This window comes from Gigantopelta aegis, unplaced genomic scaffold, assembly GCF_016097555.1.
Source record: "Gigantopelta aegis isolate Gae_Host unplaced genomic scaffold, Gae_host_genome scaffold72, whole genome shotgun sequence".
Lineage (NCBI taxonomy): Eukaryota > Metazoa > Mollusca > Gastropoda > Neomphalida > Peltospiridae > Gigantopelta > Gigantopelta aegis.
In genome coordinates, this window is record NW_024537379.1 from 709,440 (window position 1) to 728,824 (window position 19,385).

The following is a 19,385-nucleotide window of genomic DNA, read 5'->3' on the forward strand; positions in this document are numbered from 1 at the left end:
AGTCGTTTCGAAAATTCATTTCGTGGAATGGGAAACAGTATTTGCTTCTTATATTTCGGTCTGGAAGAAAATGTTAGACTCTGAGAAGCAGATGAAGAAAGTAGTCTGGAAATAAATCAACGTATTAGAATTATTGACTTTCTTCAAAATCAATACGGGTTCTTATAATCTGTCTAATTTTGCAGGGCAGTACATACCTCTGTCTTGAGAATCTCGACCAAAGTTTGCTAAGTACACCAGGAACTCAGGAACAGAGGTGTCGAGGGACCTTCCACGAGTTCTGTGGTGATTCAGCCGGCATCTCTGTCTACAAAACGCCTGAAGGTCAGTTCACTTGAAGATGACTTGGTATGTAGTACTCCAACCCAGTGGTAAAATGCTTACCTCATGCACGGTCGGTCTAGGATCGATCCCCGTCTGTGGGCCCATTGGACTATTTCTCGTTCCAGCCAGTGCACTACGGCTGAATTATATTGGTTTAGCCAGGACCGGTATATCAAAGGTCGTGATATATGCTATCCTGTCTGTGGGATGGTGAATATAACAGATCCCTTGCTACTAATGAAAAACTATAGCGAGTTAACTTTCTAAGACTATACCTAAAAATTACCAAATAACCTTTGAATATAGAGCTGGTACTCTTGATGTCATACTCGATATGTTAAGACAGAAAAAGAAGACAGATCATGGGCGGCAAAGCAGCGTGGCTGCGGAGGTAATTCCCCCCCCCCCCCCCCCCCCCCCCCCCTTACGTTTCCCTGTTACTGTTCAAACGATTGGAAAAGCTGTATTTTAACACCTGATACTCACACGTTTCTTGGGATGCATACCCCCAACACCAACCCTCCAACAGATTCAAGCTATCAAATACGTATATGTTCATCATGCAGTCTATCGTACTAACAGTGCCTCCCCCCCCCCCCCCCATACACACACACACACTCCCGTCAAGTACACTCCGCGAGCCAAGTATGTTAGACTTGATTCTAGCCAATGAATTAAATCATATAGTGCTTCCGAATTAACGACAAAAAAGTTAACAGTTTATTTCGTTTAACCACATCAGTAGAGCACTTGCGTACTCACCAGGATCACGTAATGTGAATTAAATCTTGATTCCACGGCAGACTGAAGTTACGGTCAAGGGTAGTTTAAATTTGTTACTGAAAATAAAAGGTTTCCTCATCTCTCTATATCTCCGTCTGTCTTCTTCCTCTTCCTCCTCCCCCCTCCCCCCCCCCCCCCCCCCACCCCCCCCCCCCCTCTCTCTCTCTCTCTCTCTCTCTCTCTCTCTCTCTCTCTCTCTGACTCATGTAGTGGCGACAGTGGGTTTCCTCCCTCAGTATATGTGTGGTCATTACCAATATGTCTGACGCCATATAACCGTAAATAAAATGTGTTGAGTGCGTCGTTAAATAAAACATTTCTTTTTCCAGAACTCGACGTCTCATCTGAGTGGACGTTAAACCTACAGGCTAGATGCGCCTCAGTGCGCATGCGTTACTGGACTTCCGACCTGGACGTGTCTCTGGTCGCCAACTGTAAAGAAAGGAACAGATATCTGTGTGAATACACGTCACATATATACATGGAAGGTAAAGAGAGGAACAGATATATGTGTGAATACACACCAACCATGTGCATGGAAGGTAAATAGAGGGACAGATATCTGTGTGAATACACACCACACATATATATGGAAGGTAAATAGAGGGACAGATATCTGTGTAAATACACACCACACATATATATGGAAGGTAAAGAGAGGAACAGATATATCTGTGAATACACACCACACATATACACGGAAGGTAAATAGAGGAACATATATCTGTGTGAATACACACAACAGATATAAACATGTAAACGGAAGGCAAAGAGAGGGACAGATATCTGTGTGAATACACACCACTCATATACACGTAAGGTAAAGAAAGGGACAGATATCTGTGTGAATACACACTACACATATACACGGAAGGTAAATAGAGGAATAGGTATCTCTGTGAATACTCACCACAGATATACACATGTACATGGAAGGTAAAGAGAGGGACAGATATATGTGTGAATACACGGCACACATATACATGCACGGTAAAGATAGGGACAGACATCTGTGTGAATACACACCACACATGTACATGCAAGGTAAAGAGAAGGACAGATATATAGAGGGACAGATATCTCTGTGAATACACACCACACATATACATGAAAGGTAAAGAGAGGAACAGATATCTGTGTGAATACACACCAACCATGTACATGGAAGGTAAATAGAGGGACAGATATCTGTGTGAATACACACCACACATGTAAATGGAAGGTAAAGAGAGGGACATATATATAGAGGGATAGATATCTGTGTGAATACACACCACACATATACATGGAAGGTAAAGAGAGGGACATATATATAGAGGGATAGATATCTGTGTGAATACACACCACACATATACACGGAAGGTAAAGTGAGGGACAGATATCTGTGTGAATACACACCGCACATATACATGGAAGGTAAAGAGAGGGACATATATTTGTGTGAATACACGCCATACATATACACGGAAGGTAAGTAGACGAACCGACATCTGTGTGAATAAACACCAAACATATACATGGAAGGTAAAGAGAGGGACAGATATCTGTGTGAATACACACCACACATATACATGAAAGGTAAAGAGAGGGACAGATATATGTGTCAATACACACCACACATATACATGGAAGGTAAAGAGAGAGACAGATATCTGTGTGAATACACATCACACATATACATGGAAGGTAACTAGAGGAACAGATATATGTGTGAATACACGCCACACATATACATGGAAGGTAACTAGAGGAACAGATATCTGTGTGAATACACACCACACATATACATGGAAGGTAACTAGAGGAACAGATATCTGTATGAATACACACCACACATATACACGGAAGGTAAGTAGAGGGATAGACATCTGTGTGAATACACACCACACATATACATGGAAGGTAAAAAGAGGAACAGATATCTCTGTGAATACACACCACCCATATACATGGAAGGTAAGTAGACGAACAGATATCTGTGTGAATACACACCACACATACACATGGAAGGAAAAGGTAAGGACAGATATTGTTGTGAATACACACCACACATACACATGGAAGGTAAAGAGAAGAACATAAAGAGAGAGAGAGAGAGAGAGAGAGAGAGAGAGAGAGAGAGAGAGAGAGAGAGAGAGAGAGAGAGAGAGAGAGAGAGAGAGAGACAGACAGACAGACAGACAGACACACAGAGACAGAAACACAGAAAGACAGAGAGAGAATTTTAATATTACACGTTTGGAAGTGACATGTTTGGAAGTGACATGTTTGCAACTGACACAGTAATAATATCTTATACCCTTCATATGAATGTAGTAAATCACGGATCCAAATCAATTAAAAAATGTTCTGCAACTGCCAAGTTTTGAAACTTATTTTGTCAGCACATTAACGTGATGCATTTGGGTAGCACCTGACCAAAACTAGTGTCGTTGGGAGCTTCGGAGCCCTGCTGTATCCGCGACTAATAAACGGGGGTGTACAAATTAACTTAATTAGATGCTGCTCTATTGACAACAGTTAAACTGTTGCCAGTTGTTACACTGTGTTACAGACTGCAGTGGGGATGTTTGCTCTGGAAGAAGTCAGAAGACCTGGTTTCAGGCCAACCAATCGTGCCGTCTTCTGAAGCTTACGCCAGAAAGAATGACGTCCATCAAAAATATTATAGGTCAAAGCTGGCAGAGCTATGCTTACTGGGTGGGACTTAGTCGAGACAGCGAATTACTATGGAGGGACGGTAAGTCCGCTGCTACGAGTTCTTACAACAACAACAAAACAAAACAAAAACAAAAACAAAAAACAAACAACCAAAGCACACACAAAAGAATCCCCACAAATTGAAATTAAAACAATACAGAAACAAACAAACAACAAAAGAAGACCCCCTCACGTAAAAAAAACAACAATAACAACAAAAAGGCACACAAGCAGCCAACCAAACAAGCACACACACCGTAATAAAAAGAAGAACCCCCCCCCCCCAAAAAACCCCCCAACCCAACCCCCCCCCCCCCCACAAAAAACCCCAAAACAAACAAACCCCCAAAAAACCCCACCCACAAAAAAAACAACAACAAACAAACAAACAAATTCAAAACAAAAAAAACCCCCACCCACACAAATACAAAACAGCACACAAATGCGACTCTAAAACAAAACCTCGACACAATTCAAAAACAGAAAAAAAACCCCACTAGGAATAGATATAAATATAGATAGTGCCACACCTGTGTTAAATGCGACTCTAAAACACCTGTTATTTACCTCGACAGGCACACCTGTGTTAAATGCGACTCTAAAACACCTGTTATTTACCTCGACAGGCACACCTGTGTGAAATACGACTCTAAAACACCTATTATTTACCTCGACAGGCACACCTGTGTTAAGTGCGACTCTAAAAACACCTGTGTTAATTACCTTGACAGGCACACCTGTGTTATTTACCTCGACAGGCACACCTGTGTGAAATACGACTCTAAAACACCTGTGTTATTTACCTCGACAGGCACACCTGTGTTAAATGCGACTCTAAAACACCTGTTATTTACCTCGACAGGCACACCTGTGTTAAATGCGACTCTAAAAACACCTGTGTTAATTACCTTGACAGGCACACCTGTGTTATTTACCTCGACAGGCACACCTGTGTGAAATACGACTCTAAAACACCTGTGTTATTTACCTCGACAGGCACACCTGTGTTAAATGCGACTCTAAAACACCTGCGTTATTTGCCTCGACAGACACACCTGTGTTAAATGTGACTCTAAAAACACCTGTGTTATCTACCTCGACAGGCACACGTTAAATGCGACTCTAAAAACACGTGTTATTTACCTCGACAGGCACACCTATGTTAAATGTGACTAAAACACCTGTGTTATTTACTTCGGCAGGCACACCTATGTTAAATGTGACACTAAAAACACCTGTGTTATTTACCTCGACAGGCTCACCTATGTTAAATGTGACTCTAAAAACAGATGTGCTACGACCTTGACAGGCACACCTGTGTTAAATGCGACTCTAAAAACACCTGAGTTAAATGCGACTCTAAAAACACCTGTACTATTTACCTTGACAGGCACACCTGTGTGAAATGCGACTCTGAAATACCTGTGTTATTACATCGACAGGCTCACCTGTGATAAATGTGACTTTAAAAACACCTGTGTTATTTACCTCGACAGGCTCACCTGAGTTAAATGTGAATCTAAAAACACATGTGCTATTTACCTCGACAGGCACACCTGTGTTAAATGCGACTCTAAAACACCTGTGTTATTTGCCTTGGCAGGGACACCTGTGTTAATTGCGACTCTAAAAACACCTGTGTTATTTTACCTCGACAGGCACACCTGTGTTAAATGCTGTTCGGCTCGCTGACAGTGACGACAGGGCGTGTTTGAACGAGTACGTTCTCGGGTTGAATCTCACTCGAACAGAAGCCAGTCCCTGTGATTGGACTCTACGGGCCATTTGTGAAATAAAGAAAGTCGCACACACAACAGGTGAACTTTTTACCAGAGAATCGCTTTGTATTCATTCATTGATTCAATCATTCTTTCATACATTCGTGCATTCATGCATTGAATGATTGATTGATTATTAATTTTTTATTTATTCATTCATTTGCTTATTCATTTAGTTACTTATTCATCCGTTCCTTTTGCATGTACTCCTGTAATCACACATATAATTATCTATGTAATTATATTTCTTATTCAATCATTTTGGAGGGGCCTTTTGTTCATGTTATTTTTTATTTCTTCTTCAATTAGTTTATGTTCAATCTATTCTCTCTTCCATTAACTCGACCCTTCCTTTCTATTAGTATCATCAATTTATTGATTTATCGATTTTTTTTGTAGATTTTTTGTTTATTATTTATTTCTAAATACTTAAAGCAAAACCACCTACAAGTACTCCAGCCAGTACAATTACGTCATCAACAACAACAACTATGACGTCAGTGTCAACCAGATCGATATCACAGCAACAACAGTCGGAGAACAACAAAACCGGTAATGACCGATACAGCTACCGGGTACCGCTTTTAACGCTACCTGTTTCCGGTTTTGATGCTACCGGTTTCCGGTTTTGACGCTATCGGTTACCGGTTTTCCTGGGGAAACGGTCCTACTCCACCCCCACCCCACCCCCCCCCACCCCCACCCCCGCGTAAATACCTGCACACGCTCTTCCATAACTGCACATACAGAGACAAAATCACAACTCACATACAAGCACGCACATACATACATGTATACAAAACCACGCCAAAACCCACACGCACGCACACTGAATCTCTTCGAGGTAAATGATGCCAGTCACTGTAATTTACCGTGTGGTTAGTCCGTAAGGAAAGGGAAGCAACTCTTACTAAAACTGGGTGTCAAACAGAGATGCACGGATAACCTTAACGTTATCACGGGACATTGCAGCATTAGCGTAATGGTGATACAAGAAACCAATCAAATAATAATAATAATAATAATAATAATAATAATAAATGGAATACACATGTAGATTAAAAAGAAATAATAAGGGCAAAAAATTTGTTTTTCATGGAACGTGAAAACAAAATAATAATTTCAATTTTGTCAAAAGACAGAATGGTCTTCCAAGTTCATTCTCAACTTTGAAAAAGTCATAAACATTAAAAATTATTTCTTTTACGTAATCGATACGAAGTATTCAAGGGCCACGGGACAAGGGAGCCGCGGGGGCATCCCCACCCCCCATCTTTTCCAGTTACTATGTTCAGAATGCTGGGACATTTTCTCGGTGGAGAAACACCCCCATCCTCCAGAACAACTTTAGACCCTTCGGGCCCTCAAAGTCCCACCTCCGAGCCATCGACATAACAGTGCTCCCTCCTCCCATGTTCACGTATACTCCGCGGGACCCCAGGGGCCTAATTCACAAAGGTATTTTAGGCTCTGCTAGACAACAAAACATTCTTTAGCATTGCAATGCGAGGTCGCAAAGTTGCGATAGTTTAGTGAATTAGGCCCTTGGTATGCAGGCTAAAGGCTGGGCTGCACGTGCAATTCATTACAATGACGGTTGCAATAAGAAACGTTTTTTTATTATTTACATTAGATTTTTTTCTTCGTTATAGAGTTATAAGCCGATTCATCGGTTCCTTTTTGATGCAAACGGACTATAATAAATACTCGAACATAAAAGTGTATATCGAAAAAAAAGGAGAAAAAAAAATGTTTTTCTTTTCTAAGTAGGGTTGGGATCTCGGAAACATGTATATATTGACCTTATCATCCGCATCTACTTAGTTTTATTATTGCTGTTCCTGTTTCTCCTGTCTTATTTTCCAGACATCGTGGCTGTTACCGTTCCTGTCATTGCAATACTGTTAGCTTTAGCTGTTGGAACGATTCTCGTCTGCTATTTTAAAAGGTAAATCTCAATTATTCATTTATAGCCTGCCCTACCCAATACTACACGTCGATTTTGTTTATAATTTCAGTTTGCTTGACATAAAAAAAAAAAAAAAAAAAAAAAAAAACCCCGAAAAGAAAGAAAGAACGAAAGAAAGAAAAATGAGTGGTAAAACTTGCTAACCGGAAAATAAAATGTCCAGGTTCTTTTATCCTACATACGTAAATACTAGTACTTAGTAAACATACACCATGCAAAACGGTTCTCGAACTCTCCAAAGATTAACCAAATGTATATATATATATATATATATATTTTTTTTTTTCCTTCTGAGGATTAGCCAATCGAGAAAATATAATCCAGGGCCCAGATTTTCGAAGCTATCTTAGCGCTACGATATCGTAAAACCGTCGTAGGGTATGACAAGCGAAGTTGTGATGTCATAACTTACGACGGTTTTACTATATCGTAACGCTAAGATAGCTTCGAAAATCTGTGGCCAAGGTTCCAAATTAAGTTACAACAGGCATTTGTTCTATGGGCAAATGCCTTTCTACTTTGTTTTTCTTGACCTATCAGATGTTCAAGGCCCACCCATTTTTTTGTTTCTACCGGAATAGTTATCATATACAAAAATGCTTCTCCTTTTTTTAAGCTTGTCCAACCCATGAAAGGGAAGAGCAAATTTAAAGTTGACTCTTACAGCGAAATATCCTTGATCAGCATCATCATCATCACTGTTACTACAGCCAACATCATCATCATCATCGTCGTCGTCATCATCATCATCATCACCATCATCATTATAATCATGACCACCATCATCATCATCATCATAATAATAAATATTTAAAAAAAAATTTAAAAAAAAATCTGATATGCTCCTAACTGCTGTAAACATCTGAGGAGCATATCAGATATTTTTTTTTTTTTTTTTTTTTTTTTTTAAATATTTATTATTATTATTTTGTATTATTTATTTATTTTTATTCTTTTGGTACATACAATGTCGTAGATCATAAACTGTGTTAATGATGCCATTTTCTTGCAACCTATTTTCAGGAAAAATAAACTGGTGTTCGTCGTACAGAAATTCACGTCTTTCAAACAGCCGAAGCAGACGAAAGAACCGGAATACGACAACCAATCCCTAGATTCAGGGCTGTGCTACGAATCTAACGACGATTCTAGCTTCACTTCAGAGTATGACGTCACCAATCCGGACTACGACATCACCGGCCATTACGCCGGAGTGTACCAAAATACGGAAACTGCCGAAAGAGCTACGAGCGACAACGAAGCCGAAGCGTACCGAAACGCGACTGTCACGAAGGGTGGAGCGAGATCGGGAAATTGCGTAGAAAACAAGGATGGCGCCGTTGGAGTAGTAGGAGTAGACAACAGAGCGTTTTATGTCACTGACGAAGCTGAACACCAGTCTCGCGACACGAAGCAAGGAAAAGATGTTTACTATAAAAACACCACGTCCAGATACAGTGGAATACACAGGTAAAACTTGAAATGTTTGTGTAACATCTAAACTATGTTGTCTCATACACGGTTATTATTCGTATTTAACAGAACCCCCCCCCCCCCCCCACACACACACACACAGAGAGAGAGAGAGAGAGAGAGAGAGAGAGAGAGAGAGAGATTTTGAGCGAGAGTGAGATAGAGTGAGGGACAGAGAGAGAGAGAGAGAGAGAGAGAGAGAGAGAGAGAGAGAGAGAGAGAGAGAGAGAGATTTTGAGCGAGAGTGAGATAGAGTGAGGGACAGAGAGAGAGAGAGAGAGAGAGAGAGAGAGAGAGAGAGAGAGAGAGAGAGAGAGAGAGAGAGAGAGAGAGAGAGAGAGAGAGAGAGAGAGAGAGAGAGAGAGAGAGAGAGAGAGAGAGAGAGAGAGAGAGAGAGAGAGAGAGAGAGATTTTGAGCGAGAGAGAGATAGAGTGAGGAAGAGAGAGAGAGAGAGAGAGAGAGAGAGAGAGAGAGAGAGAGAGATTTTGAGCGAGAGAGTGAGATAGAGTGAGGGAGAGAGAGAGAGAGAGAGAGAGAGAGAGAGAGAGAGAGCTGCGGAAGTGGCGGGTGGAATCCGTTACCTTCACATGTAAGACCTCTACCGAAATAGTAGCATATGATGTTGTAAAACAAAAATTAAATGGACCAAACGATAAAAATGGCCTGTGTTCCATCATGTAACACTCTGGAGTGAGAAGATGGCGTTAGACGTTGTTGTAAAACAAAAATTAAATGGACCAAACGATAAAAATGGCCATTGTTCCATCATGTAACACTCTGGAGTGAGAAGATGGCGTTAGACGTTGTTGTAAAACAAAAATTAAATGGACCAAACGATAAAAATGGCCTCTGTTCCATCATGTAACACTCTGGAGTGAGAAGATGGCGTTAGACGTTGTTGTAAAACAAAAATTAAATGGACCAAACGATAAAAATGGCCACTGTTCCATCATGTAACACTCTGGAGTGAGAAGATGGCGTTAGACGTTTGTATTTGCATTCAGTAAATGATGACATAATAGCGTTCAACTTTAATATCGTGTACTATAACATTGTACTATTTGTCTATTGTAGAGACTTGTGGGGGCGTGACAAGAAGGTGAATGGTGAGTTTGGACCTTATCTCGATCAACAGGGATATGAACTCGCGGTACCCGACAGACGTGAAACACTTGATTCCCGCCATCTCACACAAGGCCAAATCTACACACAGATAGAGGACGTCACCATGCCCACGGACGATGATCTCTATGAAATCCCGGTTTTCAGAGAACATAACGACGATAGTAGTACCTCGCAAACCACACCCACCAATCACGTGACGAAACAGTCGGGTCCGTCCGACCACGTGACCTGTCTAGCCAATCACTTGATTGCAAAAGATGAAGACGTCGACGACGTTGAATACTGGACTGTGGATGACGTAGACGATTTTAAGAAAATCACCCAAGAAGAGTTACCTGCTCTTACTTCCGTCTCTAGCGTTTGCGGTGATCCAGAGTGTAGTCAGAACCAGCAAGATCGTGTTTATTTTGTCCTGGAAGAGTCCACAAAAACCGAGAGGGTTTACGCACAGAATGTTGTTGCACAGACACGTGAATCCATCGGAATAACAGATAGTGAGGTGTAGACTGGTTCTTTGTGTTTGCAGATGATGAAACATTCTTTTTCTTTTGAAAACGTAGCATTTTGTATTTTGAAAATGAAATGTAAACATTAATTAAAAATATAAAAAGAGTCAACGTTATAATTTTTGCCGTTCCTAGAAGTACACTGAATCGTTTTGTACACAGCATGAAAGGCGTAGCAATTTAACGCGAATCTGTTCATTCATGGTTTGTATACATTTCATTCATTTCAACTTATGTTCAGGCTTATATCCAATCAAGGTTCAAGCACGCTGACCTGGGCATACACCTAAGCTACTTGGGCTGTCTGTCCAGGGCAGTGAGTTAGTTGTTAGTGGTTAGTGAGAGAGAAGAGGGTTTAGTGGCCTTACACCTACCCATTGAGTCGTTAAAACTCGCTCTGGTTGGGAGCTGGTACCAGGCTGCGAACCCTGTACCTACCAGCCTTATGTCCGATGGCTTAACCACGACGCCACCGAGGCCGGTGTACAAATGGTTTTGTGGTTCATACTTGAACGTAAAAAAATATAATGTTTTGCAGATATTCTGACTAATCTCCTCTAAACATGACCCTAACCCTTGAGGGTATCTTTTATCTTTCAAGCAACGAAACTTAAAGCTAAGTTTGTTTTGTTCAGTGACACCACTAGAGCACACTGATTTATTAATCAATGGCTACTGGATGTCAAACACTTGATAATTGTGAACTTTAGTCTTAGTAGGAACCTGCTGTATTTTTCCAGTAGCAACAGCGGATCGTTTATATCCACGTTTGCAAAGACAGCACAAAACTACCATGTTTTAATATATATCAGTTGTGAGGCATAGGCTGGATCCCGCACCTTCTCGTGCAATGAAGACAACATACATGTACCATACGTGGTAAGATTGTTCAGATATACATGTAGGCCCATACAAATTCACTCAGCATCGATTAGTCCTGTAACATCAAGGCAAACCCATATTGGTCCACCCAACCATTTAATTTTCAGAGTACCTGCCAATGTTGGCTCCAGCAAATAGCTTATACAGGGTATGTAAAAGCCGTATATGCCACTTCTTTCTTTCTTGAGTTTTGTCAAGTGTCATGGGCTACTCTTTTCGATGAGCAGCAAGGGATCTTTTATATGAACCATCCCATAGACAACATAGCACATACCACGGCCTTTGATGTACCAGTCGTGATGATCTGGCTGGAACGAGAAATAGCCCAATGGGCCCATCGACGGGGGTCGATCCCAAACCGACAGCGCATCAAGCGAGCGCTTAACCACTGGGCTACGTCTCATCCCTAGATGCACAAAGCATAGGTATACAGCTGGTACTAACTAGTAAACATAAATGTTGAAAAATTACTTGAATAACATATTTTCTTTCTTTTTCATTTTAAAATTATTATTATTATAGTTTATTATTATTTTTTTTTTTTTATTGATATATATTTTTATTATTATATTTTTATTTTGGGTTTTTTAAATGTATTTTTTTATATTGATTTAAAATATGTATTTTGTTTTATTAATTTATTCCTAACTATTGGCTCGCTGGCTAATTGTCAAACAGCTCGCACATTGATTTATTAATCATCGGCTATTGGATGTTAAACAGCTCGCACATTGATTTATTAATCATCGGCTATTGGATGTCAAACAGCTCGCACATTGATTTATTAACCATCGGCTATTGGATGTTAAACAGCTCGCACATTGATTTATTAATCATCGGCTGTTGGATGTCAAACAGCTCGCACATTGATTTATTAATCATCGGCTGTTGGATGTTAAACAGCTCGCACATTGATTTATTAATCATCGGCTATTGGATGTTAAACAGCTCGCACATTGATTTATTAATCATCGTCTATTGGATGTTAAACAGCTCGCACATTGATTTATTAATCATCGGCTATTGGATGTTAAACATTTGGTCATTTTTAAATATAGTTTTTATATGCGCTATCCCACGGACAGAATAGCACATGGCACGGCTTTTGATATACCAGTCGTGGTGCACTGGCTGGAACGAGAAATAACCCAATAGGTCCGCCGACAAGGGACTACAGATAAAGACACGTTTACTACCAATACCTGGGCAGGATGTTCGAACTTTGACCCTGCAGTGGGTTCTGTAGTATAGTGCTACCTATAACTGACGAATGTTTCCACCACCATCACCCCCCCCCCACACACACACACACACACACACACACACACACAAAAAAGGTTTCAGAGGCAAAGAAAGACACAATTGCAAATGCATTAACCTTTGTAGCCCGCGAACATTCCCTCTGCGATAAGTCCACCTTTCCCGACAAATCGGAAAGTGATTCCACGACAAACGTGCTTGAACCTTCAAATGATTGATCGATTAATCCATATATCTGACTGTGCGTCACGAACATCCAGGTCAATGACCCGTGACCCAGGAGTGACCGCTCATAGCGACAGACAGAGCAGTAATGCAGTAACAATGTAGTATTTGACAAAGCAATCTGCTTGGCAGTAAATCACTGGGTGGGCAGGTGTCAGGGCAGTACCGGGCAGAAGATAACTCTCCGTGTGTTTGTAATGACGGACAGGCAGTACAGAAAAGAAGGGGACACGAGATAGGGGTTTAAAGTGTATGTAGCCCCTCGTGTACAAAACGAGCGAATGAGGGGGTATGGGGAATAGATATAGGGGTAAAGAGAGATGAGAGAGGACTGAGATATAGATAGCAGGGGGAGTTACACAGAGATGAGAGGGAGAGAGAGAGAGAGGAGAGCAGGGAGAGAGAGAGGAGAGACAAGAGAGAGAAGAGAGAGAGAGAGAGAGAGAGAGAGAGAGAGAGAGAGAGAGAGAGAGAGAGAGAGAGAGAGAGAGAGAAAGAGAGAAGAGAGAGAGAGAGACGGAGAGAAGAGAGAAGAGAGGAGAGAGAAAAGAGAAGACCGAGAGACAGAGAGAGAGGAGAGAGAGAGAGAGAGAGGAGAAGAGAGAGAGAGAGAGAGAGAGAGAGAAGAAGAGAGAGAGAGAGCAAGAAGAGGGGAGAGAACGAGACAGAGAAAGCTGCTATCACACAGGCTCCTTCGAAAACACAATAAGCGATCCATTACACGCACAGGCGTTAGGACAGCATCTAGGCTACGGCCTTTCTACTGGTTGGAACGAGAAAAACAAACCGCGACCCATCACTGACCTACATCCCGCCCTCCTGTCAGGTCAACATTGGACAAGCCAGATGTAGACTTTCTGTACTTCTGGTTTGAAGAGTTCATCCATACTGCAGCAGGGCCGTACCCCCCTGAGAATCTTGTCCTTTTTTTTTTTTGTAATTCATGTCAGGAAATCATGCCCCGGACTTCTAAAAGGTTCCGCGTTCTTGGACAAGTCACAATTTGTTTTATATATAAAAAGTAGTGACCCCCCCCCCCCCCCCGCCCAACTAGGATTTTGATCAGGGTACGGCCCTGAAAAGGTCAAGATTTAATCTTTATAGTATGTTAAAAATTATTTATAAAATTTAGTGCCCCCCCCCCCATGGATTTTGGTCAGGGTACGGCCCTGTGCAGTCGTTGTTTCCAGTAGCACGTGGCCACACAATCCCTGTCACTGTGACCGCCACTTTGACAGTTTTTCCACAACGCAGATGACAGTAACTGGTGTCTTCAAAACACAACTACCGACACCAAATATCTCCACTCACCGCTTTCTTCTTCATGGTTTTTTTTTTTTTTTTTTTTTTTTTGTTTTTTGTTGAGAGGATACAAGATTTGTCTAGGGAGGTGGTGTTTTGAAATGGCTGTCAAAATGACATCTGTAGTATATACCGTACATATAAAAGCGTATATATCTCTGTTTCTTACTCTGTCTCTTTCTCTGAGTCTGTGTCTGTCTGTGCGTCTGTCTGTCTCTCTCTCTGTCTCTCTCTGGATCGCTATTTTTATCTCTATATGTTATTCTCCGACTCTCTCTCTAGTTCTCCTTTTCGCTCTCTCTCTCTCTCTCTTCTCTCTCTCTCTCTCTCTCTCTCTCTCTCTCTCTCTCTCTCTCTCTCTCTGTCTGTCTCTATCTCTCCCTCCCTCCCTTTCTCTCTCTTTCTTTCTCTCTATCTCTGTCTCCCTCTCTGTCTCCCTCTCTGTCTCTGTCTCTCTCTCACTTGAAAAACAAACACATTCACACCTTCATAGTATTGATATGACAATAAATTAAACTGTTCTTGCCTCTTGGAAAGTCATGGATCTGCGCCTACTTTTTTACGTTTAGAAGACGAACACTGTGACTTAATCGCGATACCCGGCTTCCAACTTGAGCAAAACCGAACGCATGGCATGGGGCGGTTTGAGTAACGACGGGAGGGGAGGCTTCACTAACCGTGACAAAACAGTACAGTGTACATGACACGGGTTTACGCTTAGCGTGATATTTCTCAGGCCTGTAAGAGAAAAAATAGAGAGAGAGAACAGAAGACATGTATTAAAGACAGGTACGCGCGGCCACCCTTTCTGCACTAGGGAGATGAATTGTGAGCAGGCTGGGTTTAGTTCTCAAGGTAAGTGGAGATACTAACTAGTATTTTATATACTGTATCAGACACGTGTGCAGGAATTGTTGCATGGGGGTTGGGTGTGTAGACAGTGGAGAATCAAGTTTATGGGAAGGGGGAGGGAGAGTTGAGTCATGGTCCCACGGATTTGTTTTTTCTTTTAAAAAGCTCATTCGCGTTTTCGACCCCGATACCACCTCCCGCTCTAGCACCTGTATTATTATATGCACAGTATATAGTTATACTTTGTAATTTGTGCTGCATTGACATGTATGTGTCTCAGTCTCTCTCCCTCTACACCACGACTGATATATCAAATGTCGAGGTATGTACGTCTGTGGGATAGTGCATATAAAAAGATCCCTTTCTTCTAATCGGAAAGAGTAGCCCACGAAGTGGCGACGACGGGTTTCCTCTCTCAGTATCTGTGTGGTCCTTAACAGTATTATATCTGACGCCATATAACCGTAAATAAACTGTGTTGAGTGCGTCGTTAAATAAAACATGTCCCTCCTTCCTCTTCCTATATGTCTCCCTCTGTGTGGCTCTCTCTCTCTCTCTCTCTCTCGTCTCTCTCTCTCTCTCTCTCTCTCTCTGTCTGTATGCCTCTCTCTCTCTCTCTCTCTCTCTCTCCTCTCTCTCTCTCTCTTCGTCTCACTCTCCCTGTCTGTCTGTATGCCTCTCTCTCTCTCTCTCTCTCTCTCTCTCTCTCTCTCTCTCTCTCTCTCTCTCTCTCTCTCTCTCTCTCTCTCTCTCTCTCTCTCTCTCTCTGTCTGCTGCTATATAGCGTCTAACCAGTGGTTGATAATATATATTTGAGGCCGATATATGTAATGTCATGACTGTGGGGATAATAAACGTTTTAAATAAACAGCCTACACAAGTTTCGTACTTCCGTTCTATACGAGTGAAAGGGCAGTGCTACCGGCAGTGCGAGGGGGTAGGGGTGGGGTTTTGGAAGCATGCTCCTCGAAGAAAGAATTGAATTATATGTCTTCACAAAGGCATGGTGGAACTGGCCCCTCCCCCCCCCCCCCCCCACCTCCAATAATTCTCAATCAAAAATATTATTAGTGTTCTTCCTTGCACGGGTATTCGAGTACTCGCGGACACACTATAAAGTAGCCACCCCACCCCCACCCCACCCCCACCCCCTGCGCGTGCTGTAACCTCACCGTGGTGCAAGGGTGTAACAATACAGCACAAATCCCCTTGTTGTCTTCGAGATACAATTGAAATTTTTAATAAAAATCAGTATCTATCTGTGATATTTGTATTTTTGCACAGTTCTTTACACTGTTTTTATTTAAATCTTGAATTTTTATATTGATGTTGATCATCATTTTATTTGTTACCATAGTTTGACACCCAATAGCCGATGTATTTTTCGTGCTGGGGTGTCGTTAAACATTCATTCATTCATTCTATAAATCTTCAACACATATTATACTGATATTTCCAGCAACAAGCTGGGGCGTAGCCAGATAGGAAAAAACGCCGAGGAAAATCCAGACCTGTCATGGGAAAAAATAAAATAAATCTGGTGAAATTCCAGACAAGGCAAGCGCCTCGTTTGTCACATGCTGGCTACGCCATTGACAAGATATATTGAATATATAATATTAGTCGGAAACATCGTACAAAACAGCGTAGTCAGGCCAGTTATTTTAACAGTCAGCAACTAGATGTCAAACATATCGATGTCTCCAAGTGTGGCCTTGTAACGAACCACTATAATACGAGGACAGCTGACTGTTTACATCATACCACCCCCGTGTTATATATGAATGGATAAAGCTATCTAGATTTCTATTGCCTGTATGAACGGTCGGGTCGCGTCGAATTGGAAAGAAACCAGAACTATTTTATTGTGCTCATTCATCCGTGAACGACTTATATACGCATGTCACGATCGTCTCACGTGCCAGGGTCGGTCAACATCCTAGAACCTTCGCGGCAGAACCAGAGGGGGCTCTGAAACTCACCCCTTTTTTTAGGGCGGGAGTTATATTTTACTTTGCATACGCGTCGGGAGGGGGGCGGGTAGGTGGATGCCGGAAAACACATAACTCTGACTATTATGCATCCCTCTCCCGTTGAAAGCGACTTAATATCTAACTGACCCCCCCCCCCTCCCCCCCAATCAGAAACACGTTTAATATACAGCCACTAATATTTTATGCAGAAAAATATATTTACTATGTAATTACAATCGTTGAAAACCCTCTGTCAATAATATCTTTAAAAATTGCAAAGGGACATTCCTGACTTTAAAGCTTATAAAATAGACAATAATATGGATCAATAAACTCACCTGTAATACATTTTTGCAAAAAAAATCAATGAAAAGTGCGAAATAGAAAGACTTACATAAAAAAATACTTTCGGGATTCCCCATGACACGATTATTTGAAATCCTCGCGGAAAGGTGAAGGTCAGAGGTCAATGCGCGCTATTTTTATTATACTGAGAAGTTTAATTACACTCTACATACTTGTATTATTTAGCTGTATTTTGCAGGGGGGGTGGGGGGTCGAGGTGTCTGGCGAAGCCTGACACCGCGGGTGCCGCAGGCGCGAAGCCTGTGGCGGGGGGTCTGGCCCTCCCCCCGAAAATTTGACACATTTTAGGGCTATTCTGAGGTGTTTTCTGCTGGCTAGCCGAGCTGCTTTCTGACCACATTCACAGGAATGTAAAAAATCGGGATATGAATTTTTTTTCGCCTTGAGCAGGGGGGGGGGGGGGGGGGGGGGGGGGGGGGGGGGGGGGGGGTCGCGGTCTATACGAACATTTGGGGTGTATCGTAACATGTATTATTTGCCGTTTGGATACATAAGATATCGATTTATCGGCATGCATATAATACTGTACAGCTCCCATAATTATTAATTAAACTGGCATTAAATATAGGCTAATTCTGATTGAAATTTCGTATTGTAAAATTCAGGGTCAAGTACATTTCCCGCAAAAGTTCCGTCATTCCACCAAAACATTGCATATTATATATATCATGGTGTCACGTGTTTTTTGTTCTTTTTATCTTGATGTAATAGCTTAGGTTTCACTACACAGTTCACTTTCAGGTGAGAGTTCATTGATCACGTGACATATGTTGTGGTTCATATATTCACTTCTAGGAAATGGTGAAGAATTAAAACAATATGTGTGTTTAATGGTAAGCCTTCTGGCTGTATTTTCCCCATGTTATTTTGTAATGTTGTGCATTGACATTTTGGGATCTGGGTGTATAGCAGATGAGACAGCCGGAGTGAATCGGTTAACGAACCACCTGTTCGGACCGGTACAGATGCGATCATATAGCATACAACTGAGACGGAAATATTCTCAATTTTGAAGTGTATGTTTGCAATGGTGTAAGTTGTTAGTGCCAACGAGAACCCGTTCTATTGGCAACCTTCATTTGAGGTTGGGCAATTCAACATGGGTTTCAATGGCAGATGGCATCTGTGTAGTGAGACCTTAGTCTATTATTTTTCTTTCTTTCTTTTTTTCTTTTTAATATAGCTTAGTCTTACGTCACTGTGACCTACTTGTTTTGTTTTTAATATAGCTTAGTCTTACGTCACTGTGACCTACTTGTTTTGTTTTTAATATAGCTTAGTCTTACGTCACTGTGACCTTCTTGTTTTGTTTTTAGTATAGCTTAGTCTTACGTCACGGTGACCTACCTACCTGTGATACGATGATGCGGATGACGTCAGCTAGGTACCTCGTGCTGGTGACGTTGCTCTCTATGAGTGACGTAGACACTATGACTGGAACGCTGGCGTACACGCCGATGGAGCCGGTGTTCTTCCCGCCGATATGGCAGGCCCTGATCGAGGTTGGGCAGGACCACCTGGACATGGGTCGAAACAACGTGTCGACCAGGACGTGTGTGGGGCAGCTGGCTCTGTACGTGGATGGTTTGTCCAACAAGTCGTCGTGGGCCATCCTGAGTGAGTGGTGATGGGTATCGGTGGGACATTTCGTGATCGATTATCGATTATTATCGGCTTGCAACAATCGATTAAATTTTGATTGAAAAATCGGATTGAATTACATGTACATGAATATGACGATAAATTGAATTGTAAGGGCAATGCATCTGTTGTCGTGTTCACCCAGATAGACTTACAAATCGCTAAGTTTATCTACAATAACAATTTCATCTCTTTCTTCTTTTCTTTCTTTATATATATATATAT

At 41.6% G+C, this 19,385-nt stretch overlaps 1 protein-coding gene across 1 annotated transcript; it reads left to right on the top strand.

Annotated features, from left to right (window-relative positions):
• Positions 1-3,056: 3,056 nt before the first annotated feature.
• On the top strand, positions 3,057-10,658 carry LOC121367251. Its single transcript, XM_041491361.1, has 7 exons — positions 3,057-3,063; positions 3,662-3,847; positions 5,466-5,624; positions 6,021-6,137; positions 7,452-7,533; positions 8,578-9,024; positions 10,103-10,658. Exons 1-7 carry the CDS (start codon positions 3,057-3,059, stop codon positions 10,656-10,658), a joined length of 1,554 nt encoding a protein of 517 aa, XP_041347295.1.
• The last annotated feature ends 8,727 nt before the right edge of the window (positions 10,659-19,385 follow it).

What these genes read in the sequence shown, in the direction of transcription:
- LOC121367251 (XM_041491361.1), top strand. An exon ending in GTCGGAGAACAACAAAACCG is followed by an intron (nt 6,138 to 7,451) that starts GTAATGACCGAT and finishes CTTATTTTCCAG; the next exon opens with ACATCGTGGCTGTTACCGTT. An exon ending in CTCGTCTGCTATTTTAAAAG is followed by an intron (nt 7,534 to 8,577) that starts GTAAATCTCAAT and finishes ACCTATTTTCAG; the next exon opens with GAAAAATAAACTGGTGTTCG.